Raw genomic sequence first — 22,155 nt, 5'->3', positions numbered from 1 at the left:
ACTAGGTGGAGGGATTATATCTCTAACCTGGCCTGGGAACGCCTCGGGATCCCCCAGTCGGAGCTGGTTAATGTGGCCCGGGAAAGGGAAGTTTGGGGTCCCCTGCTGGAGCTGCTACCCCCGCGACCCGACCCCGGATAAGAGGATGAAGATGGATGGATGGATGGATGTGCCTCGTCCACACAGAGAATATTAGAGAGATATAAGATTGATTATTTAGCTGTCATGTTTGTTTTTTAACCTAAAGGGATAAGGGCTTATCCTACTTTTCATTGAATAACTAATACAAAATCAGTATTCAGCTGTGTATAAGTGACAGAAGACCTTCACTAGGGAGGTGATGTGGAGCGACCATGTTAGCTCCTGAGTAATATGAACCCCAAGATATTTATAGCTGTCAACCCTCTCTACCTGAGCCCCGCTGATTGTTTTCCTGGCACCAATTCTCAAGGTGGTCGAGTTCCTTCAGGTAGGCCTTCTCATCATTATCAGTGATCAGACCCACCACAGCTGTATCGTCAGCAAACAATTTACAATGATGTTCGAGTCAGATGTGGCCATGCAGTCGTATGTGTATAAGGAGTACAACAGGGGGTTCAGTACACAGCCTTGGCAGGCTCCGGTGTTGAGGATGAGGGGGGATGAGACATGGTGGCCCACTTGCACTACCTGGGTACTGCTGGTCAGAAAGTCGAGGACCCAGCTGCACAGGGAGGAGTGCAGACCTAGGTCTCTCAGCTTAGTGGCCAGTCTGGGGGGGTTATTGTGTTAAATGCGGAGCAATAATCCACTCTAAGTGGGCTAGTGTTTTTTGTGGAGCATGTAGGCTATGGCGTCATCTGTGGATCTGTTGGGACGATATGCGAATTGCAAGGGGTCTAGGGTGGCAGGTAAGGAGGATGTGATGAATCTCTAATCATCTTTTCAAAACACTTTATCACCACAGAACTAATTTCCAGTCTTCCATACTGTGCCATGGGCTCTCTCACATGCTGACACATTCATCTGTATCACCATGTATGGGAGAGAGAGAGAGAGAGAGAGCTTTAGGTCTTAAAAGAAAGAGTATGTAGTAAGGGATGGCAGCGTAAATTGACTGCAGCTGTGTTACTCCTAAATTTAGACTATTTAAAGACACAGGTAAGTGAAGTGAATGTTGCAGAATCCCTGCTGTGAACCTGCAGTAGCTGTCCAGGTTAAATGCTGCAGTGTACCAGAAACACAATAACAATTGTGCAAATTCAAACTGCTGTGTGGCATGAAAATATGTCTCCAGTCGTACAGGTCATTCAGTGACCCTCTGCTCTGTATGGGAGAGCGTGCCAGCCACTGGGTTGTCTAAATAAAATAGAAACCGTGTTTTATATAGACCCTGCTTCTATGATCATACACTGTAAGGGCACGCATCCTCTCAACATAAGAAGTCTTGTCTCAAATGAATTGATCTTCTAAATGAGCGGCATGGAATGTGTTGTTTTGGTTGCAGCCTGGCCAATTTGCCAGTTTTTAAACGTATGAGATGAGAAGGTAGAGGGAAAGTAAACAGAGAAGACATAGTGCATGAACACAAGAACATCTCTAACTACCTTAGTATGCAGGACAAGCTCTTTTTATATTCCCCTTCCTGCCTGTCTGAATGTCTGAATGTCAATCACAGAGGTACAGAATTCCAGCTGCTTCCTGTAAAGGTTATGTACAGAGCCACTGCTGGAAGAGAGTTGTTTTTTTCTGCCTGTTTTAAATCATACCAACAGGTTAGTACAGCTGTCCCTGGGTTTGCTGAAAATCTCATGGGCTTTTTAGCAGTTGACCCACAACCTTGTCCTCTGTCCTTCGGCCTGTTCTGCCAGCACTGAATATATTTTATGTTTTTAGTGCTGTATTGTAGCGACACAGACAGCATAGCTCAGAGAGAATCTGTGCAGCAAAACAATGCCTCAAATGTGCAGACATTTTCACAGTACTACAGTATACGACAACCTACATGCTTTATACAAAAATATTTAAAAAGTATATAAATACGTGGTCTGTAAACCTAGTCGACACATTTAGGAAGTGAACATCCAGGTGTCATGCCTGTAAAGATATCTACAGTATATGAATATTTACTTACACAGTTTAAAAAAATATATCTTAAAAGCACACATTTCTTGTTTTATTTCACAATAAAACAAATAAATCGTCCTTTTCCCACTTCTCCCTCTTACACAAATCTGCTCTGACATGTATAAATACACAACCACAGAAGCGGCAAGAGATGTGGCTAAAAGGCCATTAATTCTTGTTTGGGATTAGGTTTTCTCCTAGTCCTTATAACAGAAATGAATCAATATTAATATCCCTTCCCGGTTGTGTGCTACATTTGTTGTTTTTGAATTGGCCCGCCTTCAGCTGAGGACATATTTGGGTTGCAGTTTACATATTTGTGTAACAGATCAGGTAGAATATGGTAGAATAATGATGGAATGATGGAAGGGAAGTCAGTCATTTTTACTGAGCAATGGGGTTGGGTATTGTTTTTTTTTTCTCCAATAACTGCTAAAACGATATTTTTAAAACTGACGGTGCCTGAACCAATACTTCAAAAAACAGAAGAAGAGCACAAACGACACATTAAAGAATGTCTTGTTATTGCTGAGGCCATATGGTCAAATTTAAATGATTTTTTTATAACAATAACTTCTTTTACCAGTAAATTGCTGTTAAACATCAAAAAGAAGAAAAACTAGAGGAGGGTATTTTACAATAACTTTGAATGCACCATGATCTTACAAGTTGCAATTGAAAGCATCATTAAGTCCCGTCGGTGTTGTTTCTCCGACAACTCTGACTATGGCAGTGGCAATGGTGTCTCAAAGTGCAGCTAGTCTACTCTGTGTCTTTAGCTGCAGACTGTTGCACATCCTGTTGTTGGAATCCTTTCCAGTGAAATACAGCCACATATTAGACCGTTTAGCTGTCAGCATTTTCATGTTTCATGTTTAAGCCAGCTACTAGCTAACGTTAGGCTAACATTACCGGCTGCCAAGTGTAATGTTAACTAGCGTCACAAGCAGTGCAGGCATTTAAGTGTCACCTAAATGAGGCACCGAAAACAGCGTTGCTATTTTGTCCGGTAGATACCGGTCGTTAAGGAACCTGCGGCGTATTGGCACCGGGTTTCGGTATCCAACCCTACAGAGCAAGACACTAAATCTCCATTGTTGACCTTTCTGTGGAGGAGGGTTGGGTAAAGATAGAATTTTCCTTCAGGGATCTGTAAGTATCATCAAATGAATGCTGGTCACTATTCTTTTAGTATTCCCATCCATCCATGCAGAGAGTACAATAGTAGATTTTGACTAGTTAGCTGAGTAGTTGGATAGAATAAAGGATTTCTGTAGGGACGACTGAGAGTCCTGTAGGAACAGTAACACATCATCTGCATAAAACTGGCCATAGGTGATGTGTATAGAGTCCCCTATCCAATTAATAATTCGCCAAACGTACATTTTTGTTAATTTGCCAAAAAGAATTTCCAGTTGAGTGTTGGTAGCTGATTGTCTTCCTTTAAAAATACTTGTATCTAATACTTTTAGTAGTCTATTGCATACATAGATATCAGATAAACCTATTTAAGTTTCAGCTGATATCTCGTCATGTCTGTTTTTTCATTACTTTCATATTCCCTCATAAAATAGATATAAAATAAAATAGAAATTTTCATGTGTGCATAAAGGTTTTATTTGTGGAAAGAAAGCAAGACTGTACTACATATAATAACTCCTTCAGCTTTTCGCTCATTGAGACCTCACAACTCGAGGGCTTTTACTTCCCGAACATCAGACACTTTGATCTAACCCTGGAACTGAGAACAATCTAATTTGTTGTCTTATTTTCTTCTATAACAAGAACAGTCACTCTGCAAGTCATCAGAAGAGTCTATTTTATGTTCTGTTTAAGGCAATCCCCACCCTTCTTTCTTCTCTCTTTGCTCCCCTCTCTACAGCAGCCTCAACAGAAGCTGAACCAATTCATTAGAAGGCTCAGAAAGTCAATTATGGTAATGGTTCCTTTTGCCAGGGGAGGTGGAAACTCAGCAAAGCCAGATACTTTTTATTGCACTTCTACATATTCTTCTATATATTTTATTTATACCTCATTTAAATGTGCAAATCGATCTTCTGAAGTATAGAGGGCAAAAGGGCTAGAGAGGAGAGGATTAGAAAAGAGGCGTTGGTTGCACGTAGTTGAGCTAAGGCAAAGGGATGATAGAGGAAGGGTAAACCAAGTGTCAGGAGACCATCCACAGGAATCCCTCTTACTTATTCATGCATCAGCCGAGCATCAGGGAATCTCCCAGCCTCATTACGAAATGTGTTTGCAGAAGCTCACAAAGCAGTGCAGCTCTTGCTTGAAAGCCTCTGCTTATCCACTCCACTCTCCTCCCTTCTTCCTATCTTTTTTAGATCAGATCGCTCTAGGGAAGCAATGTCATGCTTGATTCATCGAGACGCTTCTCGCATCATCCTAAATCCCTCTCCTATTTCTCTAAAAAGGAAAGCTTGGCCAATTTCAACAAGTTTGTGTAACTGGCATGGAAGGCAGCAAATGCTTTAGCTAAACTTTGCATTTACTTATCTGTTTTTGTGCCAAAAGCAAGTGACATTGAATCACTGTGCAACAACATTTAAAGCCAAGCAGCATGCAAAGTAATTTTCTTCTGTTAAAATGTACTGTACTGTAAATACTAGTTTCTTCAGTTAAACCCCTCCGCGATTGTGTAATCATAGTTTAGCATCTGTACGCTTTGGATTTCTCCACATGCAGAAACGGTGTGCTTTGGGCTTTAGTAAGAGCAATTTAATTTCAGTATTTGGAGGGAGGTGTCTTAGCTTTTCCAAAGCTATTTCAACGTAAACTGCAAACGTTAGATTGTCCAGTTAACTATCTTACTTCCTACAGTAGTAAACTAATCCAGCATTACTTCCCAGGCCAAGGAGCACATCATTAGCTACTATATTTTGTGGGGTTACATTAAAAAAACATGTACATCCACTGTGTAGTATTTTTCCCTCTTTGTGGATACTAGTTCTGTATATATGAATGTAGGCTAACTTTAGCAGCTCTGACTTGCACTTTGCTATTGAATTTTGGGAGCCAAAACTTGCCAAGCCAAACTTGTTACCTGAGATCGCATTACCTTTGTCAAACACCCAGTGTTTCAAAAATGACAAAGAATGGTGGCATATTGAAATCCTTTGAGGATGTGGTACAGCAATTTGGAGTCCCTATGTCTCCACTTTTTGCAACTTCGCCATCTTTTAGTTAGGATTTTTGGATCCAGTTCTTCAGCCCGACGGCTGAAGAAAAGGTATGAAAGCTATGGAAAAGGAAATTTGGGCTCTGGGTATTATTCTATGCTTATGCAGAACCTGGGGGATTGAGCCTGGTCAGCCCTCAAGAAGACATGGGAAAGGGATCTGAGTATTAAACTGGATAATGAGGAGTGGGACAGAATTTTAATGCAATGTGTGGGTGCGCCTCATTCAGTTCAAGATTGTGCATTGTTTCTATTAGACTACCTCCAGATTGTTTCGACTTGGTTTGAACACACACAAATTGTTGGAAATGTAAGAGAGAGAACAGCCAATTACTTTATGTCCTGTGGTCCTGTGATAAGGTCTAGGAATTTTGGACCGGGATACATGATAACCTATGTCGGATCACAGGGACCCATCTTCCATTCAGCCTGAGATTATTTGTTCTAGAAGATGGATCAATCCTAAGCGGAATAGATAAGCACATAAGAAGTTGGGTCCAAAATAGTTTAATGATAGCCAATGATAAGAGGATGGAGGAATGAAGGGGTGCCGTTAATTCAAGAGTGGGCTTGTGAGATTGCTAGGGTGGCGGCATTAAAAAGATGTTTCATGCAAACGGTTCGCCAGATTGGATGTCTACATGGGAAAATGGGGAAGGTACTCAAGCTTTCTGGAAGGCTCCTAAGAAGCTTTGTGCTAATATGATGTATGGTTGTCATTTATACATGTTTATTTGGTTTATAGTGTGTCTACTTTATTATTTTGTTGTATGGTCTTGAATATTGTGGTTATTGTGTCATATTTTCTTGATTTTTGTCTGGGTGGGTGGTAATGATAAGGGGGGGATAGGTGCATATTGCAAATTGTGTGTTTTCTTAAAAATAAAACAAAAATTGTTAATCACAAAAAAATGTAATCATAAAATTGTTTTGAGTGGTAAATCTGCCAGTGTTATTGAAAACGAAGAATGGAGGGCTTAGCAACAGTAACATAGGGGTGTAGCAAACAGTCAATTACTTATCTTTAATTTGATAGTGTGATCACCCATGCTACTCAGGCATAGGCTACAGCATAATTTGAAGTGAACCAAGATTCCACTCAGATAACAATATCTCCACCATATCCCTGGCACCCATCTCCTTGAATATACCTTTTCAGTTCAAATATGGCTCCCTGTGGCTCCAGCTCATTTCAGAGTACAGGTGGAACCAATTTGTATTTCTGCCTCGTATGATGCCAACTAGACGCTGCATTGATCTTCCAGATTCATTTCTGCACCGCCTTCCTCGGGCCCAGAGGGAGATAAAAAGAGTCGGGCCTCTTTACTGGAGCTCAGCAGCCACCATTAGAGTGACTAGGTTGACCCGTGGCAAGAAATTAAGGAGCTGAGGCCCATTGAGCAGCCCAGCTGATAGAGGCAGAGGATAATAAATCCACTGAGAAAGAGGAGGGAGGTTAAGAAGGAGGGGGTGTGGGATGAATGTGGCAGCCCATGCAGCCTCAGGGGCACTCAGGATCCCTTTATTAGCATGGCTATTTTCACCCTGACTCTTTCAGCCTGTCTCTTCATTGAGCAGAAGCATCAACATGCATGTGGGATTGACTCAAAATAAACTACAGTGCCTGTGTTCATTGTGATGAAGGTGTAGCTAATTGATGTGTTTTTAATAGTTTGTGGAGGCCTCTGGCACAGAATCAATCAGGCTTTGGCAACACAGGCAACACTTGGTTTTGCTCTTTTCATGGTGATTGTTGACTATAACAAAAATAGCCTATAGAATATCATCAGCCTTATCTTTTAAAGACAGGTGTTACTGGTACCAAACGTGTTCTTCGCCTAGCAAATACTGTACCCAATGAAAACAGAAAATGTCATATTCACCTGGTTATATCCATGTGTGTTAAAACTAAACTAAATATAAGTCGTTAAATACAAAAACACAGGAATTAAAAAAATTTAGAAAAGTTAACTCTCATTCTGTTAATAAATACACAAATAAAGTAGGCTGTTAGTATGTGTGCATTTTTTGTTTAGCCTCACTAATGTGTGTGTGACAGTGGTGTGAAAAAGCAAAACGAGAGCAGGAGGGACCGCGTGATTAAACACAGAGTTGGCCGAATAACCTGCAAGCCGATGCCACACTGGCGCAAAGGGAGCGCTTTTCTGAGGGCTTTGCATAACCCTCTCCGTTTAGAATTACTGCTTATGTAATCACCTGCTCTGTGCTGAGGTCTGACTGGCTGGCATTCGAGCACCAACTGGCCGTGCACCATGACATGAGGAAAAGCCTGGAAAATGATGTGACGTCACATCTGAAAACCTATGCATCAACGGCTACAAGACACAGCTTGGATCCTGCATAATATGACTGTTAATAAATATGCTTCATATCTTTAATAAGAGAGAGAGAGAGAGAGAGAGAGAGAATATCTTCTTAAAACATTATTTACTTTAAATCAAATAGCAGGGCTTTAAATATGACAGCCTGACAGAAAATACAAACCTATATTAAAAGTAAACCGCAGTCCTACCTGACTCAATTTATTTTATATATATATATATCCTTTATTTCTTAAAATCATTGAAAAAGTCGCTAAGGTCTGGTTATCTACATTATTTAAAGCAGATTTTAATGGAAGACTTGGCTTGAACTCAAAGTTTTAATCCTGGTGTAATTATAATCAAATCTGATTCCTGCCAGTGTCTTTGCCATCTGTTCTTTTTGACTTAATATCATGTTTTCTTTCTTCCCTCCTCCCATCCTTCTTTCTTTCTTTCTTGTCTGCAGGGTTTTAAGGACACAGTCGCTTGAATGGTATTATAACATTGTGAAGAGTCGCTTCAAGAGGTTCGGCAGCGCCAAGGTTTTGAAGACTCTGTACAGAAAGCACATTATAGAGAGCGGAGCGTTGTCTGATCTCCCAGGTAACTTCATCGTCTCACTCATTTTTAATCAGCCATGCATGATCTTTGTTATATTGCCATTCTTTTGCTGTTTATATGCTTTTAATAATTCTTGTCTGCATGATTTTGATTGCAGAGCAGCCTTCTGTTTCTGTTGTGTCACATTGTGATTAACGGCAATTTGGCCAGAGACGTAATATAACGTCCTCAAACAACTCAAAGAAAAAAAACAAGGCTTCATTTGAGATGCAAGGTTTTGGTCGGACATTAAGAGTAAATACAGACAAGCTCACTTGATTGCTCATTAGTTTGCTTTGTTAAATGATAACTCACTCTGTTTCACACATTTTTGTTCTCTCACTGACTGATTCACTTAATTACTTTTTCACTGGCATGTAGAGACAAAGATTTTCCCACAGACAAACACACATATATACACACATCTCCAGGGTTATGTTCAGGGCCGGTGATTGCTAAGTGGAACTATTTCTATTTTCACTTTACTTTGATCGCAACATTGTTAGTTTGATTTGAGCAAACCACTTTCTTCCATGGCTGAAGTATAGCCTGTTATGAACTTGCATTTGCTATGTGTGAGTAAGGCAGCGTTGGTGTTTGTGTGTGAGTGTGTCAGTAGTGATGGTGGTGACAGACTACGGCTGCCCCGCGGACTCGTCCTGCCAGTTAATCCCTGTGTGGTGGCTCAGGCCACTTTGCATCCTCAGTGAATTGTTCGTGTGCAGGACAGCAGCAGGGCAGCTTTTATCCAGCCTCCCTCGCTCCAGATAACATTGTTTTGACCCAGCCGCAACATGATCGGTCTGCCTCTGTGGCTGACTACAAGGCATTATTTCAAACCCTGGTACATGGGATTAAATGGATGAAGAGAGCACAGAGAGGATAAATCAGGTCAGACTTGAGGCAGAACTGGATGAGCCAACTGAAGTTTATTTAGTCTGTATTGTGTAAAGTGAGTTTGTAGACCTGAGTGATACGAACAAAAAGAGTTCCATCGTAATCATAAGAAATAATGTCTGCACACAGTAGAGGACAGTTACAGTACAATACAGTACAGCTACAGTTTTTACCGAAACATTATTAAATTTTCCTTTTTGCAGACAGCATGTCTTGTAAAAGCCGGCATGACTATATTTACAGGATAACATTGCTAGATTTGGCTCACTTGAAATCTAAAAATATGTTGGTCAGAAAGAAGCTTTCAAGTGTTTAGCCTAATAACACAATAGTTCAGTTCACATTTGTATTGTCCCACAAGAGGGAATTCTATGCAGCATAAAAACATGAAATCATAACGCATAAACACAATAAAAACACTAAGGCAATTGAACACTTTTTAAGTACTGCCCAAACATTACAGAAAACAAAGGTTTATGTGATACAAGCGAGGATAATTGCAAAAATAAGAGCTGAGATAACCAATTAAGTCGCTTTAATGCTTTAGTTGTTTTTATAGCTTAACTGTATTTATCAATCATAGTCTGCAGTGTAAAAAAGCCAAAACTAAAGGCATGAAATACAGTATTGGCTAAGTTTCCCCCTGACATTTTTGGCATTTTACAGTTCATTTAGGCTACTTGATAGATAGATAGATAGATAGATAGATAGATAGATAGATACTTTGTTATTGCCATGCTACTGTGCTGGTGGTAATTGTTTTGGTACAGCATGGTAGCTCAGTTCCAGTGCAAAATCAAGAAACAGGAACCTTAAACCATTACAACAACACACTCAAAAAGGAAACACATGAATGTGAAAATATGTACAGTGAAAATATATGTGTTCAGTTCCCCAGCAATAATTTTACTATCATGATAGAGTCTGACTCTACATTGGAAGCTCTCCCAGAGCAATCATGATATTTGTTGTGACCATAGCTTCTACTGTGGTGTATGTGTTGGTGCTACACATTGGTGGTGGTAGAGAATAGTCGTCCCCCCCCAAAGCGCTTTGATTGTCTATGATAAAGCGCTATATAAATGTAATTCATTATTATTATTATTATTATGAGTGGACAGAATGATTCTCCTTCTAAACCTGCAGTTTTCTGATTTCCTCTCTTTACTCCACTTTATTCATCAATCCCACTCCACTCTTCCCAGCTCTCTCCTCTCCTCTCACATCATCTGGGGTGGAGGATGAAGGATTATGCGACACGGCTGCTGGTCTCCCAGCTCACATGAGCCCAATAGATTAAACCTCTTCCAATTCTCAAATACTCGCACCACCACTTCCACTAACTGGCTAGCTGACTTGCCATATAATTATGGATATACTGTGATGTGTGTGTATGTTGCTTTTGTGTATCTGGATGTTAAAGCCGATATTGTTGGCTCGTCCACGAGAAATGTTTCCTGATTTACGGTATAATCTTTTTCTCCATTTGATGTATTCTTATATGTGTGTACATGAAAATATCTTGTTTTTTCATCCTTCGCCCACCCCTCCATGTTATATATCAGATTTAATTAAAAGGGATTATAAAAATGTCAACAACAAAAAAGCCAAAGCTAGACCTGTCAAAAATATGATTGAGTTTTTATTTATTTGAAAACAAAATGCATTTTTAAACCTCTTTTGCAGCAAGTAATTGGATATGTCAAGTGTTAGAACGAGTTTTTAACAGTAACAGATTATGGTGATGTATATCAGAACGTCTGTGCTTTCAATTGAACAGAATATAATGAGATTTTACTTTGGCAAGTAAATCAGCACTAGATTGGAAAAAAAACATTAAATTAGATAAAGATGTTGCTCATTAACACACTGATGTTGCAACATCTCGCTCTGTCTATTACGCTCCAAGGAAAGGAGCTTTTATCATGAAGACCAGAAACTCTGCTACAGTCTTAATACTGGTCCCCTCTCTTCATGCATATAGAAAAGCAGCCGCAGGAATGTAAAACATTCTCATAAACTGTTTCCCAACCATACAGTGGGGCAAAAAAGTATTTAGTCAGCCACCCATTGTGCAAGTTCTCACACTTAAAAAGATGAGAGAGGCCTGTAATTGTCATCATAGGTACACTTCAACTATGAGAGACAAAATGAGAAAAAAAATCCAGAAAATCACATTGTAGGATTTTTAATGAATTTATTTGCAAATTATGGTGGAAAATGAGTATTTGGTCAATAACAAAAGTTCATCTCAATACTTTGTTATATACCCTTTTTTGGCAATGACAGAGGTCAAACGTTTTCTGTAAGTCTTCACAAGGTTTTCACACACTGTTGTTGGTATTTTGGCCCATTCCTCCATGCAGATCTCCTCTAGAGCAGTGATGTTTTGGGGCTGTCGCTGGGCAACACGGACTTTCAACTCCCTCCAAAGATTTTCTATGGGGTTGAGATCTGGAGACTGGCTAGGCCACTCCAGGACCTTGAAATGCTTCTTACGAAGCCACTCCTTCGTTGCCCGGGCGGTGTGTTTGAGATCATTGTCATGCTGAAAGACCAAGCCACGTTTCATCTTCAATGCCCTTGAGTTGAATTTTTACCAAAAAGTTCTATTTTGGTTTCATCTGACCATAGGACATTCTCCCAATCCTCTTCTGGATCATCCAAATGCTCTCTAGCAAACTCCAGACGGGCCTGGACATGTACTGGCTTAAGCAGGGGGACACGTCTGGCACTGCAGGAGTCCCTGGCGGCGTAGTGTGTTACTGATGGTAGCCTTTGTTACTTTGGTCCCAGCTCTCTGCAGGTCATTCACTAGGTCCCCCCGTGTGGTCCTGGGATTTTTGCTCATCGTTCTTGTGATCATTTTGACCCCACGGGGTGAGATCTTGCGTGGAGCCCTGGATCGAGGGAGATTATTAGTGGTCTTATATGTCTTCCATTTTCTTATAATTGCTCCCACAGTTGATTTCTTCACACCAAGCTGCTTACCTATTGCAGATTCAGTCTTCCCAGCCTGGTGCAGGTCTACAATTTTGTTTCTGGTGTCCTCTGACAGCTCTTTGGTCTTGGCCATAGTGGAGTTTGGAGTGTGACTGTTTGAGGTTGTGGACAGGTGTCTTTTATACTGATAACAAGTTCAAACAGGTGCCATTCATACAGGTAACGAGTGGAGGACAGAGGAGCCTCTTAAAGAAGAAGTTACAGGTCTGTGAGAGCCAGAAATCTTGCTTGTTTATAGGTGACCAAATACTTATTTTCCCGAGGAATTTGCAAATAAATTCATTAAAACTCCTACAATGTGATTTTCTGGATTTTTTTTTCTCACTTTGTCTCTCATAGTTGAAGTGGACCTATGATGACAATTACAGGCCTCTCTCATCTTTTTAAGTGGGAGAACTTGCACAATTGTTGGCTGACTAAATACTTTTTTGCCCCACTGTATGTTTCTATACGTGTGCTAGTAAAGTTCCTAAAGGGGCCAATGCTTGTGAAATCAATTCTGTGTGAAATGGCAGCTGACATGACAGTTGGTAAGAGAGATGTGAGCGTTTTACATCTATCAATTCCCCAGAGAAAATGTGTGACCTTCAACAGCGAGCGAGCGACTTGTACTTTCCTGCCCATCATCTCCGGTGGAAGGGAGCAATGCTCCTGTGTGACCTGTTACAAATATCATACTTGTGTGTGTGTGTGTGTGTGTGTGTGTGTGTGTGTGTGTGTGTGTATGTGTGCACGTGCAGAAGAAAGTGAGAGTGTTGCTCTGCATGATAGAGATGTGGCCTTTAGAGACTTTTAACATTAAACAAAAATACGATATAGTGTTGGTAGTCTATATCCACGACGTTCGACTTCCGGAATTGCTCCAGTGCAAACTCCAGTCGATTTATGAGGACTATGGTTAACTGCTCCTCAGATCTCTGCAGGGTAAATCCAGACAGCTAGCCTGACTATCTGTTCAATCTGAGTTTTCACTCGCACGACTAAAACAACTTTTGAACATACACGTTCCACCAAAACAATAACCATGACAATAATCGTTTTTCTCGATTACATTATTATTGTGATTGTTGGAAGTCAAAATCAAAATCGCGATTAAAATTTGATTAATTGCACAGCCTTCAACGTGATATCATGACTTCATGTGTTGTATATTTAGTTGCAGCACTGCGTTGCTGATGTATGGAGAAGGAACTTTGTTGACACTGTTCTTGATTATAAAAAGGTTAATTTTACAAGCTTCTGCAGGAGCTCGGAGAGGCGACCAACCCAATCTTCAAATATTGTCGCTCTCTCCCTTTTCTTTGTGTCAATCCAGTATATATCCTTTACATTGTAATAACATAAGGCGTGATATGTGTAAGTATATGATTGGAGTAGGGAACTGACCAATCGGTGCCTTTTATTTGGCATAACCCCAAAAACAGGACTCTTCTGTCTTGGGGGGCCCTCTGCTCATGTTAACAGTTTCCAGATGTTTTCAGTACAAGTGGGGTAAAGTTCATGCAGCTCCTTATACCAAATCTTAAGTCAAAGTGTAAATCGTCAGATACCACATTTCCCCCTTTATCACAATGCAAAGAAATTTGAAACAAAGTCCCAGCCCCCACATCAACACACTCAGTACCGCAGCTGCACACACAGGTTTCTTTTCAATGCAGCCTGACACACACACACACGCACACACGCACACACACACACACACACGCACACGCGGCTCCCATGAACGACTGCCACCCCAAAAATGTGAGGAACATTCACCCTCCACCGAAGCCCCACAGGCGATGCGTCCGTGGCCGACAAAGCCGAATCACGTGACGCCAGATTTGTTGTATATTTAGTTGCAGCACTGCGTTGCCGATGTGTGGAGAAGGAACTTCGTTGACACTGTTCTTGATTATAAAAAGGTTTATTACATCAAAGATTCCAGCATCAATTTACAGACTCCATGGACATCTGGAGAGATGACCGACCCAATCTTCCAAATTTGTCGCTCTGCCTTTTCTTTGTGTGAATTCAGTAGATATCCTTTACATTGTAATAACATAAGGTGTGATATGTGTAAGTATATGATTGGAGTAGGGAACTGACCAATCGATGCCTTTTATCTGGCACAATGCCAGAAACAGGACTCTTCTGTCTTGGGGCCCTCTGTTCATGTTAACAGTTTCCAGATGTTTTCATACAAGTGGGGTAAAGTTCATGCATCTCCTTAAACCAAATCTTAAGTCAAAGTGTAAATCGTCAGATACCACACATGTAAACATACACGCCACTTTGCTAATGCCAAGTGGCGTGTTATCGCGAGGCTACGGTTGGCGGGACGCGATCCCTGCTCTCCTGTGTGAAAGTCCTGTGTTTTACCCATCCACCACCCCGACCAACCTCCATATGTGGATTTTTGCCCTTTCATACTACTCGCTACGGCGTCAATTCACACACAAACGCAAGGAAATGTAAGTCAATGGAGGACAAACGGCGTTGATAAACACGCTGAAAAGCGAGTGTGCGTTTTCATAACACGGCTATAACGGCATACGAATTGGAGTGTCATACATACGCCACTTCATGAGATCAGTCTGCAGCCCTAGAATAAGCACATTGGCTATACTTGTAATTCATAGCTTATAGTGATTATAAAAAAATAAAAAAAACGGCTCAGCTATTCGGTTCTCCATCACAGTGTCATTTTTGGACATTACCTCTCCAGTCTGGTTTAATGATATAGCATCATAAAATCCACCATGAAATGCAACCTGATGAGTCTGTTATGAAGTATCAAAAGCAGGAATGAATTTTTTTTTACACTTAAATCTCATTCATTTCAAACAGGGGATTACTGTTGTCCCACTTTTCTCCTGCATTTCGTGTTTGTTGTCGCATCCCTCCAAATGTCTGCGGGAGGCTTCCCACCTATCCAGTAAGATGACGGTGACTCAAGAAATGTTCAAACACACAGTATTATCACACATTATTCTCTCTCTGGTGAAAAAGATTGAGAGATAGAGGAGAAGCAGTGCAGTCTTTTGAAGCTTTCTATGGCTGCAGCCCTCTTTTCAGTACGGTATCAAAGGAAGAGATGTTGTCCTTGTGTATGTGGGACAGAGACTCAATCACATCTTATAGCATCAGAGCATGCAGTGATGCACTTTGTAAAAAAATTAGTCGGTAGACAAATTCCTAGAGATAAACACCATCAGTTCTGTGTCCATTTCCAAAGTTGAGAAGCTAAATTACCACCTCAGAGTTTACAAGTGAATTGGTGGTCAAATTGCTGTTGGCTTATAAATCAGTTAGTAACAGGATAGTGAATGTGAGTTTTTCTCCATCATACAGTTTTTCTGACCGTCACTACTGTGCTGAGTTTATGAGCGAGAGTTTGACATGTGGGCTACCTTTTGAGCTGCTGAAGAGCAGCTTTCCAATCATGCTCTGTTTTGTTAAAAAAGATACAGAATAAACAAATAAAAAAGATAAAGAATAAACAAATATAAACTGTTAACCGAAACTGCAACCCTGCAGTTGGGATCATTGTTCAGTGTTAATTAATGTTTGTTCTACACAAAGTGCCTTCATAGCTGTAGCTGTGTTTCTGCAATCCTATTTCCCTCTTTGGCCCAACTTTTATTTTGTGCCATTATGCTAAACAACTAGTTGCAAATGTTTGCCACCTTTTTGGTTTTACAGCTGTTGGTTGGTTGCAAATGCCTCCATGAAAACTAGCAATGTTTCATAACTGTGGTTATATCAAGAAGGTAGAATAGGAAGTGAGCATTCTGCATGAAAATTCCACTTGTCAAGCAGAGTGAGTGCTATGCTGCTGATCTTTTTCTGTCCAAGTGGTTACTTTGCCAAAAACTGTCTCAGCATTGAACTCCAGTGCAGTAGGTTAGATGTGGCTAATCTAGTGAGTCAGAGCCAGGGCAATGTGAACAGTGACCTTGCTGCAGTTCTGCCAAAATAGCAAAGCAGAATGTAGTAACAAAACACAAGGACCTGCCGATTCACCTCATTCAACAGATTCATTCAAGGCTTTCTACAGCACTTTTTAAGCCGGTGCAGTGGCCCGCGGCAGTGACAGTAGTTGCATTATAAAAATTGTAAAAATTAAACACTAAAAGCTATTGTTAATTACTGCCGATAGTTTGCTCCTTCATTTTGCATTCCACCTCCGTCATTTGAACTTTAAAGGCCATGTTGGCCCTGGGACCAATTAATGGACCAATTAATTTCTGTATATACACACACACACACACACACACACACACAGTACACATACAGTACACACACAGACACACACACACACAAATGTAAATGCTGCGAGCACCACCTGAATAGTCAGTATTATGGATCAAAACATATTCATTTTAGAGTGCAGTTTTGTCCGAGAACACCCTATTTACATTGGCATCATCTCCACAAAAGGTGAGTAAAAACTCTCATCTCCCATATAAAAGAGGCAAACTACCTCCCAGCCTGTCGTGATGTAAACGGACATCCTGTCGTTCAGTCGTTGTTCTGACGACGTTGTTTATGAGACTGTGTGTGTTGCCAGATGCTGCATTGTTAATTGAAAGAAAAACCATCTGGACTCTCCTTCCTCCTCCTGCTGCTGCTGGCACTTCAGGAACGTTAGCTCTAAGTGGAACTTTACTGGCTCATTTATTTATACGGTCTTTTGTTAGTTCTCTCTGTCCCTCCACATATTGTCTCTTCCTGACACGCTATTTCACTCAACTTAATCCCCACACTGAATGAGCAATTTGCAAAATTTCAAAATGCTTCAGCCAAAACAACAGAATGTTCTGATTTCTTTTGCTTCAAGTGGTCCCATCAAACCATATTATTCAACTCTGCGTTCATCTGCAACAAAAGTTGTTCAGAGACCAACTATAACTGCACCATGAACTTTAAGCTTAATCTATCAGCCTGGGGCTCCAACAAGTGGGCCAAGCAGCTGGAAGACTGAGACAGAAACAAGGCTCTAGGCACCCAGGCCGAGGTGTTGAAGGCTCACCTCCAGGGTGCAGAGCAAAATATGGGCTCCTGCACACTGCCTGCGTGGCGTGAGCGTGTCAGCTGCGTGGTGTGTCCGTTTTTATTTCAGCTCCCATGTTAACAGGTTAGAGCTTACACACTGCCTGCACACGCATGTATCAGAAAACGTGTGCATGCTAGAAATAGGATCGACGCCTATTTTCACGCGACACGCAAGCGCGTTGGAAGCGTTTCCAGGCAAAATAGAATACGAAAAAAGATGTTTATATGTCATTTTGACACAAATACATTTAATAAATGACATTTTCTCTTCCTTTTTAAATTTCAATTGGATTCTAATAAAACAATAACATGGACTTTATTATCTCAGGAAAGGGAATTGAAATAAAAACTATATATATATTGAATTATATGCAAACAAATGTACAAACACAAAAATATTGACAAAATAAAGTTGAAGAAAATGCTACCATTTTATTTTATCAATGGGAAACATACATGTGTACAAGAGTGTGCAGGAGGCCTATTGCCTGCAGGGAGGAGAAGGTGGGTGAGCTCTCTGCCAGGCTGGAGACAGAGACCAAAGACAACAAGTCTCTGGGGAAACAGCTAGAGTGTCTGTGGTATCTGAAGATTTACAACTTTGACTTAAGGATTGCCATATAAGGGAATTCCTATGAACTTTATCCTACTGTTGCTGAAACATTTGGAAACTGTTAACATTAGAAGGGGCCCCCTAAGACAGAAGATATTTTGTTGGAGCTGTACCATGTATGGGGTCTTAAATGGTCAGTTCCCTACTCCAAGCATATACTCACACCCCCACTAAATGCACAGAATATATACAATGAGATAGCTGCAGAACTTCAGAGCGACAAATTTTGAAGATTGGGTCGGTCATCTCTCCAGATGTCCATGGAGTCTGTAAATTGATGCTGGAATCTTTGATGTAATAAACCTTTTTATAATCAAGAACAGTGTCAACGAAGTTCCTTCTCCACACATCGGCAACGCAGTGCTGCAACTAAATATACAACATGTCTTACCATCGAGCTCCAGAAAGAATGGAGCTTGAGACTTGAGCTGAGTGAGCAGTTGCAGCATCAAAAAGATCATCAGCAGCAACTTGAAGCAGAGAAAAAGTCTCACACTGAAAGGGTGAAAGAGGATCAGTAGCTGATCCAGAATCTGAGGAGTGAGCAGTTTGCCATCCGTCAAGAGATGAGCGAACTGAAAAATAAGACCGACTTGAACCAACCAAAGAAAGAGAGAGAAACTGCCCAGCTGAAGGAGCAGGAGGTGGAGTCCCTCACTGTTTTACAGGCCCTCATACTTGTTCCAGAGCCCAAAGTCTCTGAGTAGGGAAAAAAAAAAAAAAAAAGAGGCGCTCAGTCTGGAAAAGAGTCCGCCACTTCCTCGGTTTGAAGAAGAAGTATAAGGAGAGGCGGGAGGAGGAGTCCACATCCAACTAAGACTCCTACACCTCAGCAGCTCAGCACCTTTCACCATCAGCAGCTGTATGCTACAGGGTGGCACGGTGGCCTAGTGGTAAGGTCTGGCCACACGCACAGACCTTAGCCAACCAGCTTGGTTCTCTTTGTGTGGAGTCCTCATGTCCCTTTCTGGAGTTAGCGTAGGTTTCCTCCAAGTGCTTCGATTTCCTCCCACTCCAATTCGGGCTTTCATGAAAACATTTCAAAATAAAAGTTCTGCCTGTGTAGCTCTATTTTGTAGTAGTTGTTAAAGGTAAGTTGTGAAGTACAGAGCACTTAATAATCAATGTATGACAGCGCGATTGTTGTAGACAAAACATCCAAGTTGTGTTTGGTCTAAAACTTGTTTTGACATGATTTAATAATTGTGTCTTAAATCACTCCCTGTTTACTTTATAGTTCACTACGTGTATCCATTTTATGTTGTAATCGTGTCAAGGTTCTGCACTATATTACGGTGGCCCTGAAGTGCAAATCACAACAGCAAATAGAAAAACGCAACAGCAAATCATAAAACACAACGGCAAATAGGAAAACACGACAGCAAATATGAAAACACTTCAACAAATCATAAAACACAACGGCAAATAGGAAAACACGACAGCAAATATGAAAACACTTCAACAAATCATAAAACACAACGGCAAATAGGAAAACACGACAGCAAATATGAAAACACTTCAACAAATCATAAAACACAACGGCAAATAGGAAAACATGACAGCAAATAGGAAAACACGACAGCAAATATGAAAACACTTCAACAAATCATAAAACACAACAGCAAATCGGAAAATACGACAGCAAATGGGAAAACGCGACAGCAAATATGAAAACACAACAGCAAATAGGAACTCACAACAGCAAATATGAAAACACGACAGCATTAACTTCTACCGGAAAAGGTAGGGCCTATCTAGCAGAGGATGGACCCTCCTGATTGGACAGACGGACTGTCTGTCTTTTAACAGGAAGGAGAGGTGAAAAACACGGAAAAGCGCCTACTTTTAACAGAGAGACAGTCCGTCTGTCCAATCAGGAGGCTTCGTCCTCTGCTAGATAGGCCCTACCTTTTCCAGTAGAAGTTGATGCCATTTTGTTTTCCTATTTGCTTTCATGTTTTTCTATTTGCTGTCGTGTTTTCCTATTTGCTGTCATGTTTTCGTATTTGCCGTTGTGTTTTATGATTTATTGAAGTGTTTTCCTATTTGCTGTCATGTTTTCGTATTTGCCGTTGTGTTTTATGATTTATTGAAGTGTTTTCCTATTTGCTGTCGTGTTTTCATGTTTGCTGTCGTGTTTTCATGTTTGCTGTCGTGTTTTCCTATTTGCTGTCGTGTTCTCATGTTTGCTGTCGTGTTCTCATGTTTGCTGTCGTGTTCTCATGTTTGCTGTCGTGTTCTCATGTTTGCTGTCGTGTTCTCATATTTGCTGTCGTGTTTTCATATTTGCTGTCGTGTTTTCATATTTGCCGTTCTGTTTTCCTATTTGCCGTTGTGTTTTATGATTTGCTGTTGCGTTTTTCTATTTGCTGTTGTGATTTGCACTTCAGGGCCACCGTACTATATAGTGCTCTCCAATTCTTCACAATTGAGAAAGAAAATGCACTACTTTCTGTCAACAATCCCAAAATGCAAAGCGTAACATTTTATATTATACATGCAAAGATTAATGTTGTGCGACTCCACAACATGGATGTATTTTAAATGCTCTACATCTGTCAGTGATAACACAAATTGACGATGATTCATTATAGTGAGCGTCTACTATATAGGAAGTAGTGAACAAGTGATTAAAAGGAGGGTAGTCTATATCCACGACGTTCCACTTCTGGGATTGCTCCGTTGCCAACGAAAATTCCGCCGGATTTCACACATTTCAGCCGGATATCCGTTGCCTTGGGCTTCCTTTGTGTTGGCATTTTAAACTCTGGTTGATTTATGAGGACTATGGTTAACTGCTCCTCAGATCTCTGCAGGGTAAATCCAGACAGCTAGCTAGACTATCTGTCCAATCTGAGTTTTCTGTTGCACGACTAAAACAACTTTTGAACGTACACATGGTCCACCAAAACAAGTTCCTTCCAGAAGCTATTTTGCAGCGGCACCGTCGCTCCGTATGGCGCTTAGCACCGCCCAAGACGATTGTGATTGGTTTAAAGAAATGCCAATAAACCAGAGCATGTTTTTCTCCCATCCCGGAATGCTGTGTGGACTAGCCAGACCCTCCTCCGCATCGCTGTGGAGGAAGATCTGGCAACGCAAGACTAAAAGGAGGGTAGCTCATTCTGTGGGGCAGAAAATATCTATCAGAATGGCCTACCTCGATAAATGTGATTTTAAGGAAGTGCTTTTGGACAAGGCCTATATTTAACTTCCCCATAGCACAAAATGAATATAGCACATCTGCAAAGGTTAAATAGTATTTGATTGATTAATACCAGTGTTATATAAAAGTTGCTTTACGAGGTGCTAACTTTCAGTACCAAAATCCACTTACATGTCTTTAAATTACACATCAGTCATTTACAAAAGCATCTTGGAAACAGAATAATGTTGTCGTTGTAATAATAAAAAAGAGGAAAAATATCCCAATACATACATGCATTGTTGTTTCTTTTCCATTTTCTCTTATCCGAAAGGTTATGCAGTTCTCCCGCTCTCTCACTCACAGAAAAACCCACTCACTCACATACAACGTACATTGGCACACACACACTCAGAGACCCTTGCAGTTGCAGGCCACCACTGTCTGTGTGGTTACCATGGAGATATTGAGCGATTTACTCCTCCACTCCCCTGAGTAGTGAGGGACAAAGATCAGACAATGGTCTTGGTGAAAAAATACAGAAGTTGGACGCGAGGAGAAATGTACTGGACACACACACTCTGACGTTCCATCACCTTTGTAATGACAGCATTGCCATTCAGCATTCAGGGCCAATTAAAGACAAAAGCATCACTCTGTTGGGTCACACTAGTCATTGTATCACTGCTGCCTTGTCATATTTGACTCATGGATGAACAGCAGATGTGAGTGGAAAGAATGACGAACAAAACTGATGTGGCGTCCCCCCTCTTAGTGATCACTGTCATCTTAAAAATGCTGAAGATGGTAAATAAATCTGTACTGTGATGGTTTCGGAACATAAACTACTTAGGTTTAAGGAAAGATAATGGTTTGGGTTCAAATAAGTACTTACCAATGCATCATACTGATTTAATGTTTACGAGTAAAATCTCAATCTGAAAAAAGTAACCGCAGCTCTCATAAATGTGATGGAAAAGTAAAATATTTTGCTCTGAAATCTAGTTGGGTAAAAGTACAAAATAGCATCAAACAAATAGTCAAGTAAGGTGCAAATGCCTCAAAACTGTAAGAGATTACACTGCTTGAGTAAATATACAGCGTTATCTCTGACCACTGCATCTGACAAACTAATGAGGGAGCTAAGGACATGATGTTTAGTCCCAATACACGGTGACACGCAGGTACATTTTCCTGCTTAAACATACGCTGCGTACAGGACTGCTTGCTGCAG

General features: G+C 40.7%; 1 protein-coding gene across 2 annotated transcripts in view; it reads left to right on the top strand.

The window, feature by feature from the left end:
- The window catches only part of myripb (myosin VIIA and Rab interacting protein b), a 124,811-nt gene that overhangs the window by 80,127 nt on the left and 22,529 nt on the right, over nucleotides 1-22,155 (top strand). For both annotated transcript variants that reach the window (XM_078280969.1, XM_078280968.1), the window contains exon 4: nucleotides 8,093-8,229. In XM_078280969.1, coding sequence (XP_078137095.1) covers nucleotides 8,093-8,229 — 137 coding nt within the window. The remainder of the gene's footprint in view (nucleotides 1-8,092; nucleotides 8,230-22,155) is intronic.

This window comes from Sander vitreus, chromosome 22, assembly GCF_031162955.1.
Source record: "Sander vitreus isolate 19-12246 chromosome 22, sanVit1, whole genome shotgun sequence".
NCBI lineage: Eukaryota > Metazoa > Chordata > Actinopteri > Perciformes > Percidae > Sander > Sander vitreus.
Note: the sequence above shows the minus strand (reverse complement) of the source record. Positions and strands in the feature narration are given on the sequence as shown.